Consider the following 24,220-nt stretch of genomic DNA (forward strand, 5'->3'; position numbering starts at 1 on the left):
TACCCCCTGGCTTGAAGCAGTTTCCATTATATACGGAGTTTACCATTTGGTTCAATGGCTCTCAGCATCCCCACTATAAAAATAGTTCCAGCACCCCCGGATATGAGTGCAGTCTGTGGATTTAATGTTGGCTAGAGGAAAGTATGAGTTTAGGTGGTATCATGTGTCAGGGGTTCTCAGACTGTGGGTACGGACCCCAAAGTGGGTCGTGACCACCTTTGAATGGGGTTACTAGGGCTGGCTTAGACTTGCTGGGGCCCGGGGCTGAAGCCCGAGCTCCACTGCCCAGGGCCGAAGCCAAAGCCCGAGGGCTTCAGCCCTGGGCGGCACGGCTCAGGTTCCAGGCCCTGTGACTAGAGGCTGAAGCCCTTGAGCTTCAGCTTTGGTCTCCCCCGCCCGAAGCGGTGGGGCTTGTGCTTTATTACTCCCCCCCCCCCACACAGGCAGTGGGGCTTGGGCAGGCTCAGGTTTTGGTCCCCCATCCTGGGGTCATGAAGTAATTTTTGTTGTCAGAAGGGTGTCACAGTACAATGAAGTTTGAGAACCCCTGCCCTATGTGGAAGTGTAAAGGGCTTGTAAATAGGTCTGAAGTGGTTATTAAATTTTCCAAGTGTGGTATTCTGTTGGGGCAGTAGGCTCAGTGTTAGAGCGTAGGGGAAGCATAGGTGGCACCTCACCATTTTAGTGAAAGGGCGGAGTGGGATTGTGTATGTTCTGGGTGTATTGGGGCATCATTCAAAGAGGGCAGAGTTAAGATTGTGTGGGCATTTACCTTAAACTCTGTATTTCCTGGTTTTCAGAAGTTTGAGTTTTGTGACCCTGACATTCTGGAAGGGCACAAGCTATCACCAGGCAACCTTAACTCTGTGGTAACAAGCTTTGTGCCATTTAATTTCCTAATTACTTAAGCAGGGAAATGTTTGTTGTTAGCAGTTGGTGTTCATTTAGACAGTTGTAATCCTCACCCAGGTTTTCAGCTGATGTGCTGCTGTGTTTAGGTAATAATTAAAAGAACTAGCTTTTATATAGTGTTTTTATTAGCTAGATCTCAAATAACTTTACATCATCATCCCCATTGTACAAAGGGGAAACTGAGGCATGGAGAGGTTAAGTGATTTCCCCAAGGCCACCCAGGATGCCAGTGGCACAGCTAGGAATAGTCCCAGTCCAGTAGTCTTTCCACTAGGCCACATGATTGCTTATAGAATTTCCTCTGTGCCCCTCCCTCCTCCTGGACATTTTGTAATAGTGGAGTAGAGGTCATGGTTGCCCTTTGAAATGTTTGCAATGTGTAATTGCTTACGGGGCTGGTGAGGGACATTTCATCCATGGTCTGTGTCCCACGCTCTTGGCAGTTTTATAGTACGGCAGTTACAGTAACTTTCAGCAGGCGAGAGAAGACTGGTATGTCTCTCTCCTTCTCCATTCTCTGCCACATGTAGCGCCACCCTCCCCAGCCCGCCAACATTTCCAGCTCCCCCTCCCTTCCCATTAAGCCATTAGTTGGCACTGGAAAAGCCATTAACATCTAAGTTGCTCCTTGCTGTCTCCTGTCCCATGCAGCTGCGTACACATATCCAGGCAGCAGTTTCCCGGAGGCCTGCACACTACCTTAGTTGTGTAGCGTGAGCTGCACACTGAGCACAGACCTTCACTCCCAACACTAACTATCCTCCAGCTGGGACTCCTGCCCCCTGCTTCAGCCAGGCTTCCCCAGCCATGCCTCAGGTCCACGCAGTCAGCCCCTCCTCCAAACTGGGTCTTTCCCGCAAACCCCTGGCCAGCCCCTGATCCCAACCCCGCACAGGGATGATATATAGCTACACCTCTACACCGATATAACGCAACCCGATATAACACGAATTCAGATATAACGCGGTAAAGCCGTGCTCCGGGCGGGCACTCTTGCATTATAAAGCAAGTTCGATATAATGCGGTTTCACCTATAACGCGGTAAGATTTTTTGGCTCCCGAGGACAGCGTTATATCGAGGTAGAGATGTATTCATTTTCCCGATTTCAGATGTGTAAATTTGCATGACCTTCAGTCTCCCAACCTCAGATCCCAGCTCACATGGAGGGGTAGGGAGAGGGGCTTAGACACTGCCTGAGGAGCAGGGTTCTCCAGAGCACACAGTGGGCTGGGAGAGGAACTGAGACCCCTACAGATTCCAGCACGCAGACCCCTAAACTTCTCTGCTATCCTCTATACTCTCCAACCCCCTCCCATCCTCTCCTCTGCCACTCCCCCTAAACCCTCCCTCTTATTTGAGGCCCCCAGCCCCTCTTCCCTTCCCTAGCGCCCATTCCCATTTATCCCCGACTCCATAATATTTTTCATCCCTTGCTGCAGACCCAAGCCTCTCTTCCCCTATTACCACCTCTTCTTGCACCCCAATCACCCCTCCCATCCCAGTGCCTTCTGAATATTCTGCTGTACTCAGATTACATTAACCAAAATGAATAATAAATACATAAAAACCTTGAGAGAGGCAGATTTTTCCCAAATGTTTACAGTTCATTCTCAGATTTCTTCCCAGGGTGGGTTCACACTTCATGGTTGCAGATTTTGAGAGATGTTAAATGGCCTATTCATCTCAATAAGATTCATCTCTGAAAAAGAGTACCCGATGGAGATGAATACAGCCTGAAACAATAGCTATGTGATGTGTGAACTGCCACGGCATATACCCAGCAGGGAAATGTGGAGCTGACAGGTGCCCCTGCCCATATTCTACCCCAGTTCCCATCATTCACCCCCATCTCCTTTCCCAGTGTCCTACCCCACCTGCTAGCCCTCATCATCCCTGATCCCCCAAACCCTCTCCTCCTATTCCCACCTACTCTTCCTCTCCTAATCACCCTCCCCTCCCAGCAAACATTTGCTTGTGTAATTTATTTTCTTTTAAAAAGAATAATTTCAGCACCTTCAGCTGTACTCATATTACATTTCCCCCCTTGACAGAAGCAGATTGAAGTAATATCCCTGCTTCTTTTTTTGGTTTGTTCGACTTAAGATTTCTGCTCTAGGTAGGATTTGAACTCTCAATACCTGGGGTGATGCTCAGATTCAGTGACTGTGCCATGCCCTCAGAGTGACTCAGGTCCTATGCTGAAAACATAGTTTTCCAGATAGCTGGCCAGTCTCTCTGCACATGCTCAGTTTAATCCATTGGGTGTGATATTAAGAATGTGAGATTTACAACAAGCCTAACTGGAGAAGCACAATCTTTTTGAAATAATGTTTTGATTTTCCTTCCAAGGGCTGGTAGATGCCATGAGATCTGTTGGGGTAATTTTGAGTGCTGGGACTCTGGTGCAGTGATCTGAGCCCTGGGTTGCCAGAATCACTCAGCTTTAAGGAAAGGGGTTGGACTGTATTTCACTAGTCCTTTGGTCAAATGTTCCCAGCTTTGGATCACTAATAAAACCTTAAACCACCCAAATTTTAAAGCAATCTGAGTAACCATGTAGATTTCAGAGCACTCAGACGAGCTGAGATTTAGACAGAAACCTTTAGTCTGAACCTTAATTATAGTAGAGCTGTTGCTCTGTTATAATTATTTCAGCATTGAACTATCTCATTTATCTTTGTAGGAAGACAAATTGCAGCCTGGTATCACCTTTGATTGATCTGAATATTGCTCTAATTGATTTTACTTTTTAGTAGAATGGGATTTCCTATGTCTGATCTCATAAACAAATTCCATTCCTTTTGTGTCAATAGTAATTGAAGTTTTCTCATGTCATCACTATTTTTTTCTCTTTCTAGGTGATGTCATTGTCTATATTAATGAAGTTTGTGTCCTTGGGCATACTCACGCAGATGTAGTCAAACTCTTCCAGTCAGTTCCTATTGGTCAGAGTGTCAACCTGGTGCTATGTCGTGGATACCCTTTGCCCTTTGATCCTGAAGATCCTGCCAACAGCATGGTGCCACCACTTGCAGTAATGGAGAGGCCTCCGGTAGTGGTAAATGGAAGACATAACTATGAAACTTATTTGGAATACATTTCTAGGACCTCTCAATCTGTTCCAGATGTAACAGATCGACCACCACATCCCTTGCACTCCATTCCAGCAGATAGTCAGCTTGATAGCACATTCCCACCACCTGTTCATGATGATAATGTATCAATGGCTTCTTCTGGGGCCACCCAAGCTGAACTCATGACCTTAACCATTGTGAAAGGGGCCCAGGGCTTTGGCTTCACTATAGCAGACAGTCCTACAGGACAGAGGGTGAAGCAAATTCTAGACATTCAGGGATGTCCTGGTTTGTGTGAAGGTGACCTCATTGTTGAGATCAACCAGCAGAATGTACAGAACCTGAGCCATGCAGAAGTAGTGGATATACTTAAAGAATGTCCTGTTGGAAGTGAAACTTCTTTGATTATCCATAGAGGAGGTAAGTCTAGAAAGTCTGTACAATTACAAAAATGTATGTGAACAGTTCTAAACAATGGGGACTACTTATCCTTGTGTACTGGATCGGAAATGGTTTGTTCTGGGAGGAAATATCATTTATTCTGAAAAAATGTGTATATATAATAAGTACTGTAGGCAAAATGTAACCATTTATTGTACATCCTTTTCTGTGTTTTGAGGCTCTAAGCATACGTCAAAATCTCCCTCTCTGTATAAGTGTAACACACTCTCCAAGGCATCCCAGGCCTTTTTAGCATTTAATAGTTTGCATGATGGTTGCCTGCAAGTTCTTAGGGTATGTTTACACTGCAATAAGACATCCACCGCTGGCCCATGTCAGCTGACTTGGGCTTGCGGGGCTCGGGTTGCAGGGTTATAAAATTGCAGTGTAGACTTTCGGGCTCAGGCTGGAATGTCTACACTGCAATTTTATAGTTGTGTAGCCCAAGCCCCGCGAGCCCAAGTCAGCTGACATGGGCTAGCCATATGGTGACCAGATAGCAAGTGTAAAAAATCAGGACAGGGGGTGGGGGGTAATAGGTGCCTGTATAAGAAAAAGCCCCCAAAATCGGGACTGTCCCTATAAAATTGGGACATCTGGTCATCCTAGCTAGCCGTGGGTGTTTATTACAGTGTAGACATACCCTAAGAGTCCCAACCCATAGCACTACAAGGTTTAAGTATAACCCAGATGTGTTAGTTAAATAAAGGAGATCAAAATCAGAACAAATGTGAATTTATCAAAACTTAAAGCTACACTGTCAAGTTTGCTAGGCCATTTGACCTACATTTTTCCTCCTTTGAAAAACTGATGTACAATGGTTGTTTATTTTTGCCCCAAAACTAAAAACGTCAGTGTGTTTTGTGTCTATTTAAAAAAGGGCTTCTAGCAGCTCCATGTTCATGAGCAACCCTATAATAATAAACCTGTGTATGTTCTGTTGGGGCAGAGAGGGTAGAATAAGGAAACAATAGTAAGAACCAATTATTTTTAATACCTGTATGGTGACCTTTAATTTCTTTACTTTTAACATTTTAGTAAAACAGATCTTTTTTCCTGATTTGTTAATCCTAATGATAAACATCCAATGGCTAATTTGTAAAGATGTAAACTGAAGACTAGGACTGGTTCCTTTAATTAAAGTACACCACTGGAAATGATAGCACTTACTCTAAATTAGTAATCCATATTCACATGTCATTAGATGTACATTACTCTGCTGTAAAACAAATAGATTAACGAAAAATATATTTATCATTTCTTTTTTAGAAGCAGGAGGATGAGAAGTGAAATAAGTATTAATGTATGCAAATGACAAAAGTGAACACAGTTAAAAAAAAACTTAGCATTAGAATTCCAAGGCCTATAAAGCCTAGTGCAAATCATGCCAGAGAAACCTGCTTATTTTTTCTCAAATCACCAAATTAATGGATGGAGAAAATTTAGGGAGATTTAAATATATGTAGGCTTCAGCTAAGCAGTTGCTCCAGTATACCTCTCAGAATCATCTATGAAAAATTAATTGCCATTAGATTGAATATGACATGTATTGCATGGAATGAAAATTGACTGAAAGACTGAGCAAAAAGTAATGGTAAATAGCGATATATGAACTTGAAGGGAGCAAGTGATGACCAAAAGGTGCTATAGTAGTTGGATTTAGGTCTGGTTTTACTGAGCATCACTATTAATAAACTGGAAGAGTCGGGGTAAACCACACATTGTTTTAAGTGGCAGATGATGATAAATGAGGATGTATTGGGTAGTGAGATATAGTATAAAGGGAACTAGAGAGGTTAGAATTACAACAAAAAAGGATTTAATGTGGAAAAAATGCAAGCTAACACTTCTCTGGGGGGAAATTATCCAAAATATACGTCTTCAATGGAAGAAGAAAGTGGAATACAGTGATAGTGAACAGCAAATTAAGTATGAGCTTATAATGCAATATAGTGGTTAAAACCTTCAAAGGCAATACACTGTGGCCCATAAAGGTGTTAGTCTTTCTCTCTCTGGAATTTCCTCTTAGGCCTGGTCTAAACTAAGCTGTAAATCAATCTAAATTACACTAGTTAAGTAACATAATCCAATTTGACATATCTTAGATCAACTTACAACAGTATCTACACTATGCTATGTCAACGGGAGATGCTCTCCCGTCGACATGGCTTCTGCCTCTTGTTGAGGTGGATTACAGACATCGACGGGATAGTGCTGTCCCATCGACTTAGCACATCTTCACCATAGCCACTAAATCGGTGCCACTGCATTAATGGCGGTGGTGGCTATTTATCATGGCCATGAAGACATGCCCTTAATCATTGCTTTGACAAGCATTCATGCTACCCATCTTTTCTTCTGTCTATCAAGAGCTTGGCAAAGCAATGATGTAGAAGAGGACAACTGTCTACAAGTACTAGAAAGTGAACAGTAATGAACACCAAGGAGGGATAGGAGTTTTCAGCATAGTACCAGAGATATAAGTAGGAGTCATGGGTCAAAATAAAACAAATTAATATTTAGGTTGAATGTCGGGAAATACTTCCTCGTGCACGTTCATTAAACTCTCAAAAAGTCTCATAGAGGAAATGGTGGTGTCCTCTATTGTTCTGAGTCATCCAAAGCAAAATTGGACAAAGCAATGGAGTAATTTAATTTAGGGAACAGTCTTCTAGCAGGAGGATTATAAAATGTTATAATCTAACAGAAATGAGAGAGAAAGTTTCTTGAATAAAAATCTGTCTTTCCGCCTCTTTGTTATCCCAATATGAACAGAGAAAGAGATTTTATGATCAATTCAGATAAGATAACCTCAATATGAAACACAGCCCTAGAAATATTTATCTAAACCTGCTATGATTCTAAAATATTTCATCTATGACATCGATGAAAACAAGGCACACGTCTTCATTACTTTTTGTATGCCATCTTTATTTTTTTATTTGGGTGCATGATGACAGTTGAAATGTAGCCTCATTTTATTTCATTGCTCTATGCATCATGTCTTTAGCTTCTCATTTTGCAAAGACTAAGCACACTATTCTTATTTACGTTATTTGCTGGAGGACAGAAGTTGTGTGATGCATACACCTATTGGGGGCCTTATCAGTTATTCATGCATGCTGACCTAAGGCCTGATGATATGATGCAATGGGACATATTGAGTTTCAGAAGCGACTTGTCTCTCACTCTCTGGTCAAAAAAATCTTATCCTTATTCTTATGTGAAAAGGGTGGACATTGCTTCACAGATATATTCACTACAGGCATCTTCTGGTGGGTCATTCTATGGCATTGGCAAAAGCCCTTTGCCCTCAAACTTAGAAGATCAGTAGCATGGCCATTTAACAAAAATAATTAAGTGGGGGGAGAAATGGGACTTCCTTTGGACCAAAAGTGAGGGGATATGAAACAAGTCAAAAAGAAGCTAGTGTTTTCCCAAGTGGAGAGGAGGAAGAACTCCTGATTTTCCTGTGTGTTCACATTATAACTTCTAAAGCAGCATTAGTAATTCATCTGTTTGTCTGATATTGTCATTTCACAGGTTGGCTACATCTCTAGAGAAAATGAGATAGATCTACGGTACCCCTGATTTTTTCCCGTAATACTAACAGGTGGCCAGGTCAGCACAAGCCCACACCAGCTTATCTAAGGAAGTGTTGTGGTGCTCAGGGAACACAGAACTTTTTATCAAGTACAGTAGGCAGCCCAGCTGAGCTCCTTCCTGCCTGCAGTTAAAGCTCCTCTGTTCTTACCTCCTTGCCAACCAGTTCAGCTCTAATTCTGGCTGGCCAATCTCCCAAATCCTTCCTACACCTACCTCAGAAGAGCAACCCTTCTCTTGTCTTGGGGCAGGGGATAGAAAGTCATCACCTGGCCCATTCCCTTGATGAGACATAAAAGAAGACTTGAGGTTGGGGGAGATTGAAGGTAAAAAGAAACAAAACTTGACTTGGAGAATTAAAATCATGGTCCCCATCTCCTTGCTGGAGGGTGAGGGAAAATTGGACGTCCCCTCTTCTGAGACAGAGAGGCAGCAGGTTTGTATATATATGTGTGTAAAAGCATGGCAGAGTGAGTGGAGACAATGGAGGGTGGAGAGTGAGTAGGGGAGGGAGTGTGGGAGAGACTGGGGAAGGAGACAAAAGAGAAAGCAGTGAAAGCAATGACAGACAAAGAGGGAAAGACAGAGCAGAGGGATGTGGTGGAGAGAGAGAGAAAAATATTGAGAGACCATGACAAAGAAGGGAGAGAACACAGAGAAATAAAAGAGAGAATGAACTAGTAATTCTGCAGAAAAGTTAGAATGAAGGAAAAGACACTGACAGGGCAAAAGATTTTTCCGGGATACATGAGAACAAAGAGTAGCTAAAAGGAAAAGCAGAAAAGGAAAAGAAAGGAAGAACAAAAACTTGACAGAGTAAGTATTTTATTCATTCATAGATATTCTAATGCAAAAATACCAAAAATCCTGCCTGATTCTATTTCTCTATATAAACACCCATCTGGCAAATTGAGAGGAATCATGTTTTGTGGGCTGCACAAAAAATATTACCCAGATTGCTTGCACCCACCCATCCAATTTTGCTCTGCCACCTTCCCTTCCACATTCAGCTCACACCTCATGCTTCTCCTCTGTAGCAACCTGCATGGAACATGGAGAGAGGGAAGAGTTCAGAGGAGGCACCCAGAAGTCAGTATATGTGCACACGGATAGTATCTTAGCTTCAGCTCAAGCATCTGTGTAAACAGTTCTTAATAAAGTGCCAGCTTAGTTTTAAAAGTGCAAAGTCTTTTCATGATATTATCCAGTACACAGTACATGAAATATAGTGGCAGTGGTTAGTGTAATGAGACCTACAGAAAGGAAGAGAGTGTGATTAACAAGCAAACAAAGCAGTATTTGGAAACAGCAAACAGGGAAGAAGGAGGGACTGAGACCAACAGGAATGCTGATTTTCCAGGGGAAAAAAAGCCTTGCGGAAGCATGGAAGCAATGAAAGCAAGAACTTCATCTGTATACATCGCTGACTGTGCATGATAAAGATGAGAAAATGAAAGTAAAGTGTATAGATATAGATATTTAATTGAGGGGAAGGACAAGAATTGGGTGCCAGGAATAATGATGAAAACACTGGAACAGTTGATAAGAGTATTTGATGGGTACTGTGACCTCAGACAGAATAAACCTGTACAGAGATACTCTATTTTTACCTTAAACCCAAGAAGTAGAAGAGAGAATCGATACTTAAGTTACAGAACTGAGAATTCAGACATCTATGTGTAACTTTGGAGATATTGAAGATTCCCTAATTACAGACAGGATCATTTGTGGGACACATGATTCCAGCTTACAGGAGAGGTTGTTGCAAGAGACAGCTCTAAACCTAGAGAAATGCCTCCCAGACGGCAATGGCTGCTCAACAGTCCAAGGAAACGCTCATAACAATAACAGCCACTAGTGCAAAACAAGTACACTGGCTCAAGCTAAAAGAACCCAGGAAGCAGGATAGAGACAGACTGACTAAGGGTACGTCTATACTTACCTGCTGGTTCGGCGGCAAGCAATCGATCTTCTGGGATCGATTTATCGTGTCTTTTCTAGACGCGATAAAACAATCCCGGAAGTGCTCGCCGTCGACGCCGGTAATCCTGCTCCACGAGAGGAGTAGGCGGAGTCGACGGGGGAGCCTGCCTGCTGCGTGTGGACCCGCAGTAAGTACCTTTAAGTTCGAACTAAGGTACTTCGACTTCAGCTATGTTATTCAAGTAGCTGAAGTTGCGTATCTTAGTTCGAACTGGGGGCTTAGTGTGGACCAGCCCTAAGAATGCAGGCAACATGTTGCAGTGTACATACTGTGGAAAACAACATGAAAGGCGTAAAGAAAAATGCCCACCCTCTGGGCAATGGTGCAAAAGGCATTAGAAACAGAACCACTTTATGTCCCAATGCTGCAGCTACCCCAGGAAGGAAAATGCAGCAGTACATGCTGTAACTCAGGACCTAGAGACTTCCACTGAAGAGGAGGGTAACTGCAGTGTGACTTTAGCAGATCCAAAGACTCTCATTGAACATGCACTGCAGAAGAAGGCTGTCTAGCCATTCAACTGCTTATTTGCAACTGCTATTAGATCAATGACCAATTCAATTTTAGCTGGATTGCGGAACCAGCTGAAATGTAGTCCCAGCAACACTGATAAGCATCAATATTAGACTGGAGAAATGTGACTCAGTGCTGGTGATGTATCGTGGGTTTCTTATTAACAGTCTGCATTTGCCACTGACCTCAGAATGGCTTTATTGTACAAGAGATGTTATCACTTAGAGTTGATAGTAGTTCATACACAGGAGTTTCACCCACTGCTGGTCAGCAGGGCAGTGCAAGCCATGGATTTGATCATAATAGAGCAACTGTAACCAGCTTGTTCTCCCCTGCTCACAACCCACTGTGGACACAGACCAGGGGAAGTCCCCCGTCAAGGGGTCTGACAGACAGCAGCCTCATGGCTCCTGACCAGGGGCGGCTCTATGTATTTTGCCGCCCCAAGCATGGCAGTGAGGCAGGCTTCGGCGGCGCGCTTGCGGGAGGTCCGTCAGTCCCGCGCCTTCGACGTACCCAGCACCGAATTTCCGCCGAAGCCATGGGACCGGCAGACCTCCCGCAGGCATGCCGCCAAAGGCAGCCTGACTGCTGCCCTCATGGTGACTGGCAGGCCGCCCCCCGCGGCTTGCCGCCCCAGGCACGCGCTTGGTGCACTGGTGCCTGGAGCCGCCCCTGCTCCTGACTGGCTCCTCGCCCTATATAAACCCAAGTGGCATTCCAGGAAGTGTCCAGGCAACAGTGTGGATCTTCTGTAGCTGCCTTGGCCATTCCTGCTCTTGAACTCCTGGCTTTGACCTCAGCTTGATTTGGACTTTGCCTTCTGACCCAGACCCTGAAACCTGACGTGGATTCTCACCCTTAGTCCTGACTGCCCTGACACACTGATGCAAAGCCAGAAGCCCATAGAATTGTCCGGGTGAGCTCTGATAGATACCGAAAGGGGATATGCTCCAACAGAAAAGGAGCTACTGGCTGTGCTTTTTGGAATGGAACTATTCCATCAGCTCACCTTTGGGCACTAGGTGGATGTGTAGTCTGATCACAAGCAGACTCCAGCACTATGGGGTGAGGATAAGTTACTGCCCAGGAAAGTCACTGCTGGTGGCAGATACACTGAGCAGGACATACCTGGTAGAGTACACCACAGCCTCGGTCTGCTGTTCCACAGAGCCATCTGTCAACATGCTACAATACCTTCTCATCTCTGATGGGAGGCTCCAGGCAATCTAATACAGCGCCCAGCAGGAAGGGTGCTACAGGCAATAAAACATTTCATACTTGAGGGTTGGCTGGATCGCAAGGAGCAAGCGCCAAAGGAGGCATCTCTCTACTACCAAGTGAGGGATAAACTGTGTGTGCAAGATGGGGTTCCGTTTAAAGGAGACTGAGCAGTAATCCCAGCAGATTTACGAGCTCATATCATGAGACAGATACACACTTCACACTTGGGGATAGAGGCATGCCTGAGATAAGCCTGGGGGTGTATCTACGGGCGAGACACGAATGCCCAATTGAGAGCATACATGGAACAGTGAGATGTATGCAAAGAGTATACTGATCAACAACAGAAGGAGATTATATACCGCCTCAAGAAATCCCAATCAAACCCTGCAAAAATGTCGGAACAGACAAATTCACTTTTTAATGGCAGGAACTACATGCTGGGAGTAGATTACTGCACCAGTTTCTGGGAATTTGCAACATACCAGGCTACAATCCAGACTAATGATTAGCTGTGTCACCCCTGCCCTGTAACCTAGGATGCCCTTTACAATGCCTTGCTGCTGTAGCCTCCAACCTGGACTGCTCACAGCCTCCAGCATGTAAGTCATTCCCAGCTATGCCTGTATGTGCTGCAGCCATCCAGCCACACCGTGGCTTTTACCAGCCTTAATGATTATTACAGGGTGACCCCAACATACTCCCAATCCCAGATTTTCACCCAGAAACCTATGTCCTGTAGTACCCAGCCCTCTCCTGGACAGTGCAAATATACTGAGTCCATTAGTCCTTTAAGGGTATAATATGCCATAACTTGTTACCCCAAATGGAGTTACCCAGACACTTCAATTTAAGCATACTGGATTTGATTCAAAAAAGTGTATTAACTACAAAGAGAGAGATTTTAAGTGAATACAAGTAATGAGGCATAAAGTCAAAAGCGGTTACAAGAAAAATAATGGTAAAATGCTTACTGGTATCTAACTTAACAAACTCTATTAGATTCAAAGCAAAGTTTTCTCACCACATGCTTTCAGAAGTCTTACTAACCAAACTCTTTAGGTCGGTACCCTTCCCCCAGAGTCCAACAGCTGCTTCCTTTGTCTCTTCAGACACAATGAATGCAACAGGCAGGAATTGGGGGTGGGGTGACTTGTGGTGTCTGCCCCTTTTTCTTGTAGTCCTGTCTCCCCTTTGAGAAGCATTTCCAGCTGGGAGCAAGGTGACAACCAATCTGTATGGATGGAAACTCCATGCTGTTTCTTTACTAGAATGTAGATTTTTGCCTCTACCCCTTTCCTGCCAAAGAATGGCCACTTAGCACTTAATGGTCCATCAGCCTTGTTTACACCTGGCTTCCATCAGCCTTGTTTACACCTGGTTTACACCATCAGATTGCCCTTTGTGTCTGAGGAACTGGTTTGGCCCCTCCCAAGATTTATCTGGAAATCATACTTTTAGTCATGATTTCAACTTACGTTTATAACTTCACATATGATTCTGCTTTGTACATTTTGCCATGATATTATTGATCAACCAATTATGAGTTTTTAAATGATACCGCAGAAGACATGCCTTCTACAGAAATTATTACAATAGTGTGTAGGGTCTGAACACAGGTATATTCTGTCATAGAGATAGGCTATCTGGACAACTCTCAGGTAAGAACCATGATCAAGAAACCAAACGTGCATTTTGCAAGACATGTCGTACCTGACATTTTATGCTCTGACAATGAGCCACAGTATGCTGCAGGAGACCTCAAACAATTCAGTGTCAAATGAGTATTTACATACAATACTATCTTCCCCTGGTTACCCACAAAGCAATAGGAATGCAGAGTCTGTGATAGAGACAGCCAAGAGACTGATGGCAAAGGCAAAACAGACAGGAAAGGATCCCTACCTGGCAACGTTGGACCATCGTAATACACCCTGTCAGAAACTAGAGAGTAACCCAACACAAAGAACTGATGGGCAGGAACAACAATTAAGAAAGCACCCAGCTAAGTAGGCAACCCACTACAACAAAGGAGCCGAAGACCTGAGGCCACTTATGCACAAGTAAACGGATCTGGGTCCAATCACCAAATAGCCACATAAAGCTATGGCAAAAGGCAGTCATCCAGCCTGCGGTGCAACACAAGTCATATGAGGTAGCTACAGACTCTGGACAGCAGTGGAGACAAAACCAAAGCCAATTGTAGAGTAATGGCAGACAGAGAGTCCTAACAGATGGACAGGGACAAAGCCAGGACCAGGAGAACATAGAGCCTCAGCTTCCATGGCCTGACATAGAAGAAATATAAACAAGCTCATCAGGACAGCATCCAACAGAATGAAGGCAGCAGTAGTGTGGAAGTAAGTCTCCTACCAACATCAGTAACACAAACAAGAAGTGAAAAACTGGTTCAAAGACCAGCATACTTGAAGAACTATGAGGCCTAACAGTCTACAGTGGGATGGCAGAAAAGGCTATCTACGTTTCTAAGGTGGGCTATGTGCAAATAACCTCTGACCCCAGCAAGTCAGCAAGTCCATGTACAAAAGGTACAATAACAAAAACAGAAATTGTTAAAACTTTCACAGAACTTGGAGGGAGGACCACAAGAGGGAAGAGTTTGGAGGAGGCAGCAGGATGTCTGTGTACAGATGGATAGAATGCAAGCTGCAGTTGAAGCACCTCTGTAAATGTTTCTTTTAATAAATGTCAGTTTACTTTTACAAGTATGGAGTCCTTTCATGTTATTACCCAACACTCTCCCTTTTTTATCTCACTGTTCCTGTTTTCCAGCTCCATTCTACTTCTGCGTCCAACCCCGCCAGTTCAATGCAATGCTCTATTATTACCCCTTAGTTCATTTGCTCTCTGGGCCCTAGTCCTTAAGTCTACCCCTTGAAAAAATTAAGGTTGTATATATGAACAGACATTTTTAAATTTCCCATCTCAAAGTTATGAGCTTTTATGTAGCACCTGAACATCAACAATTTCATCCTCCATTAATTCTATGCAAAACAATCACTCTTTCATTGGTTTTTGTTTCTTTGTTTGTGGGAGGGAAGGTTATGATTGTTCTCTGTAAATAAATTTTAGTCAGTATTGACAGAGAGATTTCACGAGCAAATATTTTCTCAAAGGATTACTCTTAGGCATACTGTACCATCAGCTTCATTCACTTTGTTATTAGCCCACTCACCCCTCTCTACCTCCCTACAAAAAAACAGATATCTCTGACCATGGTATTTTCATGTCATCCCTTTTAGGGCCCACCCATATTTCCAGAAGTATTTCCAGAAGTAAAACCTCTGGAAGGCTTTTAGGAAATAAAGTTACCATGCTAAAAATAGTGACTTGCTGACACTTGCATATTATTCCTGGAAGCACCGCATTCTAGATTCAGTATTTCCAGTAAGGCACCTCATATCTCAGAAAGTACTATTGTGTTACCTGCAGAGGGATAAGGCTAGTGGGTATTAAATACACAAACAGCTGTCCTCATAACCTTCAGAGTGTTTAAGTCTTTTTAGTACTACAAATTGACATAGTTTGTGAATGCTTTGGATTAACTTGAAATAAGTGTTAAATATCTTGTTATTTGGCATATCAACCCAGTTTAATAAATATTTTACAAATTATAGCAGGTAAAGTCAAAAATGGGCTCTGTCTCTGGGCTGGATTTTTTACAGGAATTATCTGAATCGTATTAAGAAGACAAATGGTAAATTCTACTTGGGCAACAATCTCAACAGCCTACAGTGTGGTTAAATGTTATTCGTTACTAACATTGTATGATAAAACCCTAAGAGAGAGAGAGAGAGAGAGAGAGAGAGAGATGGCAGGGACACAATCACCTAAAATTCACACTGAGACTTTTATGTCCTTTATCCTCAGCTCAAGTAGCAATAAAACTGTGTGTTTGCCTTCATATTTCTGAATGAGAAAACATAGACTTTGTAAATGAATATAAAGCCCTAAAAAAAAAAGTAGACATCAGTAATAATTAGCAGTATTAATGGAAGTGATGTTAACTGTGTTACATCTCAAAGTAATAGTATTATGGGTTTACCTCATTCTCCTTAATAACGTTCTTTCACTGTGTGGCACATTTATGTATACTTTTACAGTGCATTAGATAAATCTTTTTTACATATATACATAGAAGATTTTTAATGAGTATTTTCAGGCATTTCATTTCAAAAGTTCTTTTATTATTGGTGGAACTCCTTTCTAACACAGGCTTGGAAGATCTGTACTAAATGTGAATGGTTCTTTCATTAAAAACTTAAGGGAACAGTTATCATAGGGATTTGTGTGCCTAATTCTTGTTAACATTAATGGGAGTTACATTTGCTCATTGTGTGGAGAAACAGGTCCCTTTACATTTGCTCATTGTGTGGAGAAACAGGTCCCTTTTATCTTCTAGTAAAAACAAATATAGGTTTACATAAGTACATTCTCATCTTGGCACTTTTATATTGAAAGAATTAAGGATGCCATTAAACCCTTGTGCCCAAGATGAGAATACAGTATACAATTTGACTTTATTATTATTAATATGCCTTCATAGTCATTTTCACAAATCATCAAGTTTCATTACAGAATTACAGTCAATGCTTGCACTATATAGAATCACTTCACTTTATCTGCAAACAAAATGTAGCCCCCTCTGCTGTGGGATACAAGAGGCCATGTAGCACTACCCACAGCACTACACAACAGTTTTAGGATAGCAACTGAAGAATACCTTATCCGTTTGGAGTAGCAGAGGTATTTAGATAGGCAGAACACACTTGCCTACATTGGAATTTGGTCAGGACACAAGAGTCCTTGCGAAAAGTGTTGTAAGGACATGGTTGGGGCCTCTGTTATGGCTCATCTAAAAAATGGCACCTTCTCTAGCCCAGTGCCCCCAGGACCTTACTCAGAGGTAAGAGTGCTACTACTGAATCACCGATGCTGCTTCCTGAAACAAGTACACCTCTATCCCGATATAACACGAATTTGGATATAACGCGGTAAAGCAGTGCTCCGGGGGGGCGGGGCTGCGCACTCCAGCGGATCAAAGCAAGTTCGTTATAACGCGGTTTCACCTATAACGCGGTAAGATATTTTGGCTCCCGAGAACAGCGTTATATAGGGGTAGAGGTGTAGTTTTTCCCAGGAGGTGTCCAATCTAAGCATTGATCTAACCCATACCTCCTTAGTTTATGAGATCTAACAGGATGCCAGGTGGAATGTCTGCAGAAAGAGCCGATTCATTAAAAATACAAGAGTAAAACAACTTATGCCTGTGTACCATGGTGTGTCTAAGATTAGTCTAAATATGTTGACAAAATTTTCTGTCGTTCTGCATGGTATTGTGTAATATTTTATTAAACTTCAGTTGTTGAGTTTGAAAATATGTTGTTAAAGTACATTGTGTAGACATTGTGGCAGTGTTTTGTAATACAGTGCAATATTTTGTAGAAATATAGAAATAAAGTAAGCTAATACACTATAAAACAAGTGAGTACATTATTATGACACAGGCATAAGATACAGTATTGGGGAATGAGAAATTGATGTATGTTCTAATTATTTGCTTAAAGCACTTCTAGACAGAACAGCCACAAACTCTTAGATCAGACTGATTGTGTGTCATTCTGCCAAGCTGCACTAACAAAGTTAGCTTTTTAGATCTGACATCTATCTTTTACCAATTCACCATACAGTTGCTTTCCTTGCAGGAAAAAGGTTTATGTTCTTAAAAATGAAGACTGGCAGTAAGAGTGGGTGTGCCCACCCTCTGACAATATCTAACACTTATATTACTTTGCTTTAAAAACAGTAGCATGCCTTTGTTAAACAGTGCTCTTCACAGAACGCCCCAAGGTGACTTACAGTTCAAACGCAATAAAAAACAACACCAAACCTACACCTTTTTGGCATCACCCTTTCAATTACAAAATAAAAAAGACATCTATTCCATAATTGTCAGGCACAGATACTGAAAGTTGGAATATCAAGTTTGTCTCAATGATTTTTTTAAACCTATTTCTGAAAAGAAATGAATTGCTGGTGCAAGATTTCTTATGATTTGAAACAGCATTTCAGTACAGTAGACCCTTGATTTTATGAACACTAATCTTACAAATGACCAGTTATACAAACCGTTTTTCCTGAAGGAAAAAAAGCCACATAGCAAAAGTGATATTAATGAAGGCAATCTCAACATCCTTTCACATGCCGATGCCTTCAGTGCATTTGCAATTACTTTGCAGTGATTTGAAGGACAAGAAGAAAGCAGGGCAGTGCAACATACTGCTATTTATGCACCATACCTACTGTAATTTTGAGATGGTCAACTTTTCCATTTCATGAACGCTTCAATCTCCAATTAGTTTGTAAAATATGAGTGCTAATGTATGTAAAAGGTTAGGAAAACATACACTGCGTGCTGCTTTATTGTTTGGTGATTGAGAGAGATCCTCATTTGAATTTATTTTGTAGCTTTCATTGCCTTGGGCTTGCAGAATACAAGCCTTTGTGCATAAATGTAAGGGGATTTCTTTTTAGTTTACATATCTGTTTCTATTTAATGGGTACTGTGAAATAATTATCTCAAGCAAGAAAGTTTAAGTTAAATGGAGAATGTTTAAAGATCCAGTGATAAAAAAAATAGAAGAGAAATCAAAGATTCAGAAATTGTCCACATGTGAAAAGTTTTAAGAATGACTTTAAAATGTAGCATGTCTTTTTATTAAAAGGAAGAAATAATTTCCATTTCTGCAGTGAGATATTTTTTCTCCTAAAAGACTAGTTTGTTAATATCTAGGGAGAAAAAAAAATTCATACAGTTTTTCTGAAGAGTGAAAGTAGCTCTTATGTTAAATAATACATCAGGGATTAGTTAGTATCTCAGAAGAAGTTTTGCTGATACTTTTAGTTACCATAATATTATCTGCATATATTTTAATATTTAGCATTATAAATATATTGCTTGAAACAAGGTCAACACCTGCTTGTTCTTAGTGTCCTCGTGAAATTGTTTCTTTGTGGTAACTTGTTCTCATTAAAAAATAGATTGGTATTAGGAAGTTGAGGCCAGATTGTGCCATCCTTACTCAAAACAAATACCACCATACCGCTTGAATAGTCTCACTGATTTTAGAGGGAAGGTGCTTGCAGGGTAAGATGCAATGCACTGTGAGTAAGGATGTCAGAATCCATCCCATAAGGAAGGAGGGGAAACTAGAAACAGAGGAGGAAAACTTCCTTTTAATTTCCAAAAATGCCTTTGCTGACATGATATCTACTGCTGCACATGGCTGCTAAATTGCATGCTAATGTGGCATTTCTCAACAGTAATAAATAATCCCTGAAATAATTTTCTTTTCGGCCTCCTCCATCAAATTTGTGAGAGTAGGTGTGTAGGAGACAGGCATTTCTTTCGTGCAAACCTCAGAAGTGGCAGAATTGTAGGGCACCAGGGGCAGCCTCAGGGCACTGGGGAAACCAGTGGAGAACAGAATACTGGATGGTGTCAGGAACCACCAAGGGTGAGGGAGTCTGGAAGAAGGATTGTGTTGTGCGGGGGAGAGAACCTTGAGAGTGGTGGGAGCAGTGTGATGTCCTGTTGCACTCCAGGAAGATTTTTTTGTGGTGAATGTGAAGGGAAAGAGCCTGGGGGCCTTAGTTGTAAAGGCAGTGAAAGCCTGAGGGCTGTTGCAGCTGTAGGGGAACCGAGGACAGCCATCCCCATTCTACCTCTACTCTCCAGCCTCACCCATTCTTCTCCTGTCCTTTTTCAGTCCAGGCCCCAGTTCTGTCTCTTTTCAGCCCCTGCCTGACTTTTAAGACACATTCTAGTCTCCGTCCCCCTTCCTACCAGCAATGCAGAGCAGCTGCCACTCCCTCTCTTCCTCATGGTGCTGAGGCTCCCATGCTGGTCAGGCTCAGTGGGGGAAGCAGAGACCAGCCAGCTGCTTGAAATCTGCCTCCACGGTGGTCCATAAGGCCAAAGGCGGAACAACAGCCCAGCCAGACACATGACTCAAGAGCTAGGTTGCAGGCAGCCATGAGAGAGCTCTCAACTCCTGAGTGTTTAGCAGGCCTGAGCATCAATTAACATTCACAATAGTAATCCCTATGTTCAGTAGTAAATATATGCAGGATCAGTCCATAGCTAAAAATAAGTCAGTGTAGAGAGAGAGAGAGAAATGATTTAAGACTCTTATTCTTGTGTTATTACACAGTGTTTTTGAAAGCTTTGTTTTAAAGTTCTTGAAATAATTTGCAGAGATCTAGGGAGCATAAGGGATTGATTTTTAACCTGCTGCTGTTCATTCTGATGCCGCAGTATATGGCAAAAATCATTCTCTGCAGGTTTTTATATTTATCTATCAAACTCGTTATGATTTACGTTAGATGCATTCATTTACAAGAAGAGCCATCCATAATACAGAATTCCCATCAGAATATTCTTATTTAAAAGGATCCTCTAATAATATAAAAGATATATATATATATATATATATATATATAGGACATTGAATGCCAAAGACTCTCAAAGAACTTTACAGTCTCTATATATCAGGCTTTCTTTACTGACTTGCCCTCCAACAGTCTCTCTCTCTCTGAAATGCATTCTTCTATAGATGAACTATACAGGGAATTTTAGGAAAACAGAAAATAATTACATAAATTGGGATTTGTCCAGGACACTGGAGTTAACAATTCCACTATTATAGAAAGTGCTCTGGGCTCTTTAATAACCACAGTTGTCCAAGACATTGATCTTCTGTGTCATTCTCAAAGATGGTTCCTTTCAATTCATATGATCCTTTCTATCTCTAGTGATAAAACCCTGGTGCATGCCCTAGTCATCTTTTGCCTTGACTCCTGCAACCGCCTCTTTTCCTTTTCCCCTGAATCTCACATTTTACCCGCAAGGCCATGCAGAATACTGCAAATAAACTCATCTTCCTTGCCTTCTACTCTTATCATGTCACCCCATTCTTTGAACCCTGCACTCACTTCCATTTTCATCCCCCCAGCCACATTGTTATTCCTGGCCAGGTTGTATCTAAGTTGGCTTTTAAGAGCTTTAGGGCAGGTATATGTGTTAATTTGTCTGTAAAGCACCTCATGCACCTATGACATTGTGTGTAATAATATTGCTGTCATCAGTAAGACTGTGATGGTAGCATTGCAGCTTCTGTCTTCAGTTTCCATTTCCTTTCAGCTCAGTATGTTAAAATCTATATATTTGTTATATTAATAAAAAGTTGCCTTCTCTCCTCTTCCACTGCAGTAGCCTTTCCTTTACCTTATCCTGCAGTGTGAGGTGATGAATTCCCATTGACTTCAACAGGAATTCAGAGCATTTACCACATTGCAGAGGTGTTCAAGCACCTGGCAGAATCAGACCCTACTAGCTCATCATCATAAATATAAAGGGCCAGAATTTTCAAGCTTGAGTACTTGAAGTTCAATTTGAATCAGAAGCAATGAAACATTACAAGGAAAATGGTTCTTGTGGCATTTTTGAGCTGGCCTGAAGTAGAAAGTACCAGAAAAATCTCATGAGGGCATGTTCTTGAAAGATGCCCCATTTTAATGACCCACGTGATTTGGATAGTTTATATAAGGTTCAGACAACTATCTAGGACCAAAGATCTGCTGTCACTTGAACTTAGTGAGATGGCACTGGGATGACTTTCAGGTGCTTAAACATAACTGAATATTGAGAGGTGGAAGGAAAACTTTCTGTTACTTAAAAAATCTGATTGGGAGTTGAGTATGCCACTGTCAGAATGGAAGGCACTGAGTTGCTAGGGCAAAGAGGAAAACTCTCATCAAGTTTGAGTTATGATTTTTAATTATGAGCCCTGAGCTGTCTGCAGCACACTGCGCCTAACCTCTGTAGCAATTGTGCCCCATGGCACAATTCAGCAGCAATCTGGAAGTTCTGTGGCAGAATGAAATGCACAGAAAAACATTCAGAAAACAGTCTGTTAATGAAATTATGTAACTGTATTAGTCATATTATTCGTTTGAATATTTAATTTAGTAACAATTTTGTGAATATTTTTCCATGTATATCAGGTTACTGTCTAATTTCCAGTTTGCCACAAGATCCAGTACTGATGTGCTGGAAAAATCTGAGCCCTTGCTGCAGAGGTTAGTGTTATATTGGCTCCGGGGACTGGTAGGAGGAGGGATATCCACTCTTGAGAGAATGTAGGTTAGTTTTCTGCTCATACAATTTACAAACATGAACAGATTTCAATTTTCTTGAATGTCTATTATTTGAAATCAATTGAGAACTTTTTCTATATTTTATAGATTTATTGTTATGTTTTTTCTTGGCTCCAGCCAGTCAATAGTGAGCAGCCTGCTCACGCATATAGAGGCCCCAGTTCTGCAAAGCATTTACGCACGTACTTTATTTTAAAGCTATGAGTAGTCTCATTGGGTTCAATGGACTTTTCACATGCTGAAAGTTAAGTTAAAGACACGCTTCATTCCTTTGCTGGATCAGGGCCATGATGCCCAATCCAACTCCAACTGAAATCAGTGCTGTTGACATCAATGGGAACAGAAAATGCTAAAAACTATTCACAACAAAAATTATGAATAACTTTGCTGAAGTACAGCCTGCTTTCTTTAAATGTGAAGAAAACTTATGAGCTTTTTAAGGTGAAAAATTAAAGGAATAGTAACAAGCTGGTTTTGAACTAGAGAAAGAAACCAACATTACACAACTTCAAAATCAAATCAGAGTAATTTCTTAATTTGGCTCCCTTTTATATATTTTCCTTCATTTGAATCTAGTGAAGTACCATTGATAAAGTGTTTTGTAGTAATTTTCCTTAATATTTACACAAATTGAGGAGGTTTTGGCCCTCTTCCAGATGTCTTTCCTTTTTTCCAAAGTTTATATCTATTGTAGGTCATTTTCCTGTTTTCCCAGACAGGCAGTCTTGTATTTAAAATCAATCAGTAATAATTCATCATACCATGCACAAATCAGGCCCTTTGAAGTGGCCTTACCTTTAACTAGTGTTTCTTTATTTGTTAATGATCTTCTGAAACTTGAGATCTCCACTATGGTTTTCCATACAATGCTTCAACAACAAATTGTCTGGCTGATTTAATTGTCTTTGTGGAAGCAGTCTAGCAAAAAGTCTGGGGAACTTGAGCCTCCTGCCCATGTAAAATACACTATTTTCAGCATCAATACTCAAGGATGCAAGTGGAAAAATTGCTTTCCATGACCATTCATGCAAGTGGCTGTTCATGGAAAATCAGTGGAAGCGCAGCTGCTGTCCTCATGACTCATGTGGTAAATATTAGGGTTGTCAAGTGATTAAAAAAATTAATTGCGATTAATCGCACAATTTGAAAAAGTAATTGTGACTAATCGTGCAATTAAAAAAATGAATCGCCATTAATTGTGCGATTAATCACACTGTTAATAATAGAAAAACATTTATTTAAATATTTTGGATGTTTTCTAAATTTTCAAAAAAAATTTCAATTACAACACAGAATACAAAGGGTACAGTGCTCACTTTATATTTATTTTTATTATAAATATTTGCATTGTAAAAAACAAAAGAAATAGTATTTTTCAATTCACCTCATACAAGTGTAGTGCAATATCTTTATCATGAAAGTTGAACTTACAATTATGTACAATTATGTACAAAAAAAACTGCATTCAAAAATAAAACAATGTAAAAGAGCCTAGAAAGTCCACTCAGTCCTACTTCTTGTTCAGCCAATCGCTCAGACAAACAAGTTTGTTTACATTTGAAGGAGATAATGCTGCCCACTTCTTGTTTACAATGTCATCTGAAAGTGAGAATGGGCATTCGTATGGCATTGTTATAGCCGGCTTCGCGAGATATTTATGTGCCAGATATGCTAAAGATTCATATGTCCCTTCATGCTTCAATCACCATTCCAGAGGACATGCTTCCATGCTGATGACAGGTTCGGCTAGATAATGATCCAAAGCAATGTGGAGTGACTCATGTTCATTTTCATCATCTAAGTCAGATGCCACCAGCAGAAGGTTGATTTTCCTTTTTCACGGTTCTATAGTTTCTGCATCAGAGTGTCATGCTTTTAAGACTTCTGAAAGCATGCTCCACACTTCGTCCCTCTCAGATTTTGGAAGGCACTTCAGATTCTTAAAGCTTGGGTTGAGTGCTGTAGCTATCTTTTGTCAAATCTGCAGTGAAAGTGTTCTTAAAATGAACAACATGTGCTGGGTCATCATCTGAGACAGCTATAACATGAAACATATGGTAGAATGCAGATAAAACAGCAGGAAACATACAATTCTCCCCAAAGGAGTTCAGTCGTAAATTTAATTAATGCATTATTTTTTAACAAGCGTCATCAGCATGAAAACATGTCCTCTGGAATGGTGGTGGATGCATGAAAAGGCATATGAATGTTTAGCATATCTGACACATA

The 24,220-nt window shown here is 41.3% G+C and overlaps 1 protein-coding gene across 1 annotated transcript in view; it reads left to right on the forward strand.

The window, feature by feature from the left end:
• The window catches only part of MAGI2 (membrane associated guanylate kinase, WW and PDZ domain containing 2), a 1,103,226-nt gene that overhangs the window by 948,808 nt on the left and 130,198 nt on the right, over positions 1-24,220 (forward strand). The window contains exon 10 of the mRNA XM_029910860.1: positions 3,772-4,407. Coding sequence (XP_029766720.1) covers positions 3,772-4,407 — 636 coding nt within the window. The remainder of the gene's footprint in view (positions 1-3,771; positions 4,408-24,220) is intronic.

This window comes from Terrapene carolina, unplaced genomic scaffold (genome assembly GCF_002925995.2).
Source record: "Terrapene carolina triunguis isolate 2854851 unplaced genomic scaffold, T_m_triunguis-2.0 Scaffold68, whole genome shotgun sequence".
NCBI classification, from domain to species: Eukaryota; Metazoa; Chordata; order Testudines; family Emydidae; genus Terrapene; species Terrapene triunguis.